Source organism: Perkinsus marinus (genome assembly GCF_000006405.1).
Source record: "Perkinsus marinus ATCC 50983 genomic scaffold scf_1104296962802, whole genome shotgun sequence".
Lineage (NCBI taxonomy): Eukaryota > Perkinsozoa > Perkinsida > Perkinsidae > Perkinsus > Perkinsus marinus.
Genome location: NW_003205315.1, coordinates 1 through 1,743, shown reverse-complemented (window position 1 = coordinate 1,743; position 1,743 = coordinate 1). Strand labels below are relative to the sequence as shown.

Genomic DNA, 1,743 nt, shown 5'->3' with positions numbered 1-1,743 from the left:
AGAGGCCTAACTCGTATGGTGGCTGTAGACATAGGATGCCTCTTGAGTAGAGGCTCCGACATAATAGATTCTAAGTCACGATAGACGAACCCGAGTAGACCAACCACAGCGGTTAAGCGCAGAAACTCGGCAATCGTAGATATAGAATTGTCAGCCTCCTGCTCGTAGACAACGTCAGTGTAGTTGGCTAGATCAGTATATTTAGATAGATCTACTTGAGTTGGATCTAGATAACCACTGCCGATGAACTGTCTTAGATGATAGGGGATAGATAACCATAGAACCTTATTGACCGATAGACTGTCCATAAGTTCAACTTCAAATAGAGCCGTCTCATAGTCGTTATAGATCTTAGGTGAAATTACAGGTAGGTAAGGTAGATGATGTAGCGATAGTTCTCTCAACCCAGGACCTCCTTGAACTGCACATAGACGTCTGAAGAGTAGACTTCCTACGCTTAGAAAACTGTCATCAGCCTTGTAGACCTTCAGGTCGGGTAAGGAATCGACATTGAAAGCTAGAGTTTTGGGATTCTTATCCCAGACCTTAACTCTAGTTTCAGTTAGAACCTTATCCTCAGCATCCCTTAGGGGATAATAGAGATCCTTCTGTAGGGTAGACATGATAGAGTTGACGCCTAGAACTATAGAGACTAAAAGAGACTTAGACACAGTGGATCTTGGATCACAGCATATTTATCCAATGAACGGAGTGGTGGACAAATAGCTAAAAATAGATCGTAATGGCGAGCGAAATGTACAAGCATACCATGGACGGGTATTGTGTCATAAAGAGCGCATGACTCGCGCTTAGATGAAATAGACAATGCTCAAATCACAATATGAATGTGATAGTACATATCTTAATTAGAAAATAGAGTCGTGAATACATGCTCTACCGCATACAAAACGGATTTATATATAGACGAGATGGTTACTATAACTGAGTGAAACCGATAAGCATGTAGACATGGATAGACTCTATTAATTAGACCCTATATGGGTGAGCAGATTGGTGACCTTCTCAAGTAATGATCGTGTAAGGGGTCTTGAGGAGGAAGTCACGAAGATTAGTTCGTTCCTCTGAACCTCGTGAATGACATCGTCGTCCATGGTAGACAACTCACCAACACCACCAGGTTGAAGACGGAGAGGACGTATGACAACCGTGTCAGAGTCGTTAGCGTCTTCAACAACAGAAGCAAGCCCTTGATAGGTAGGAGCCGTAGAGATCACCAACCAACCTTGTCGTAGATGAACATCACTACGAACAGAGACACCGAATCTCAGAGTAGGATTTATACGCCCCCCTGGTGTGGATGATGTAACATCAGGAGTAGAACTTACGGCTCTGGAAGGTGTTGAACTGGTCCCTCCACTATCTAGAACTTCTGGCGGCTGCACCGAACTAGAGGCTTCGACTGCTGTTGAATCCTGACAATCGATAGAACCGGCCGAACCATTAGACCTCGGAGACAGTGGGAGTTCTTCACTATGCGGAAGTGGTGGACAATCTTCCCTAATGAGGTCATTAGAGCTAGATGATAACTTACCAGCAACTAGCTGTTTGGCTCGGCGTAGGGTGATTTTAGACTGATCAGTGCCATCAGTACTAGCAGGCATGGTCACAAGGTCACCGTTGGTATCCTGATAGACTCTAGTACCCTTTTCATAGTGGTCATAGATGAGAGATTGTAAGGCTCTAGCCGGTACCAAGTTCTGAGAGAAGCATAGACCAGCTTAG

At 44.4% G+C, this 1,743-nt stretch overlaps 2 protein-coding genes across 2 annotated transcripts; both read right to left on the bottom strand.

Moving 5' to 3' along the window:
* Nucleotides 1-455: 455 nt before the first annotated feature.
* On the bottom strand, nt 456-623 carry Pmar_PMAR001716 (hypothetical protein; the record flags this gene model as incomplete). The annotated part of the gene is made up of 1 exon (XM_002771417.1): nt 456-623. A coding segment is annotated over one exon (168 nt), but the record flags the coding sequence as incomplete, so codon positions are not given.
* Nucleotides 624-1,023: 400 nt separating this feature from the next.
* Nucleotides 1,024-1,622, bottom strand: Pmar_PMAR001715 (hypothetical protein; the record flags this gene model as incomplete). Its single annotated transcript, XM_002771416.1, has 3 exons — nt 1,024-1,088; nt 1,127-1,243; nt 1,553-1,622. 3 exons carry the CDS (start codon nt 1,620-1,622, stop codon nt 1,024-1,026), a joined length of 252 nt encoding a protein of 83 aa, XP_002771462.1.
* Between the last annotated feature and the right edge of the window lie 121 nt (nt 1,623-1,743).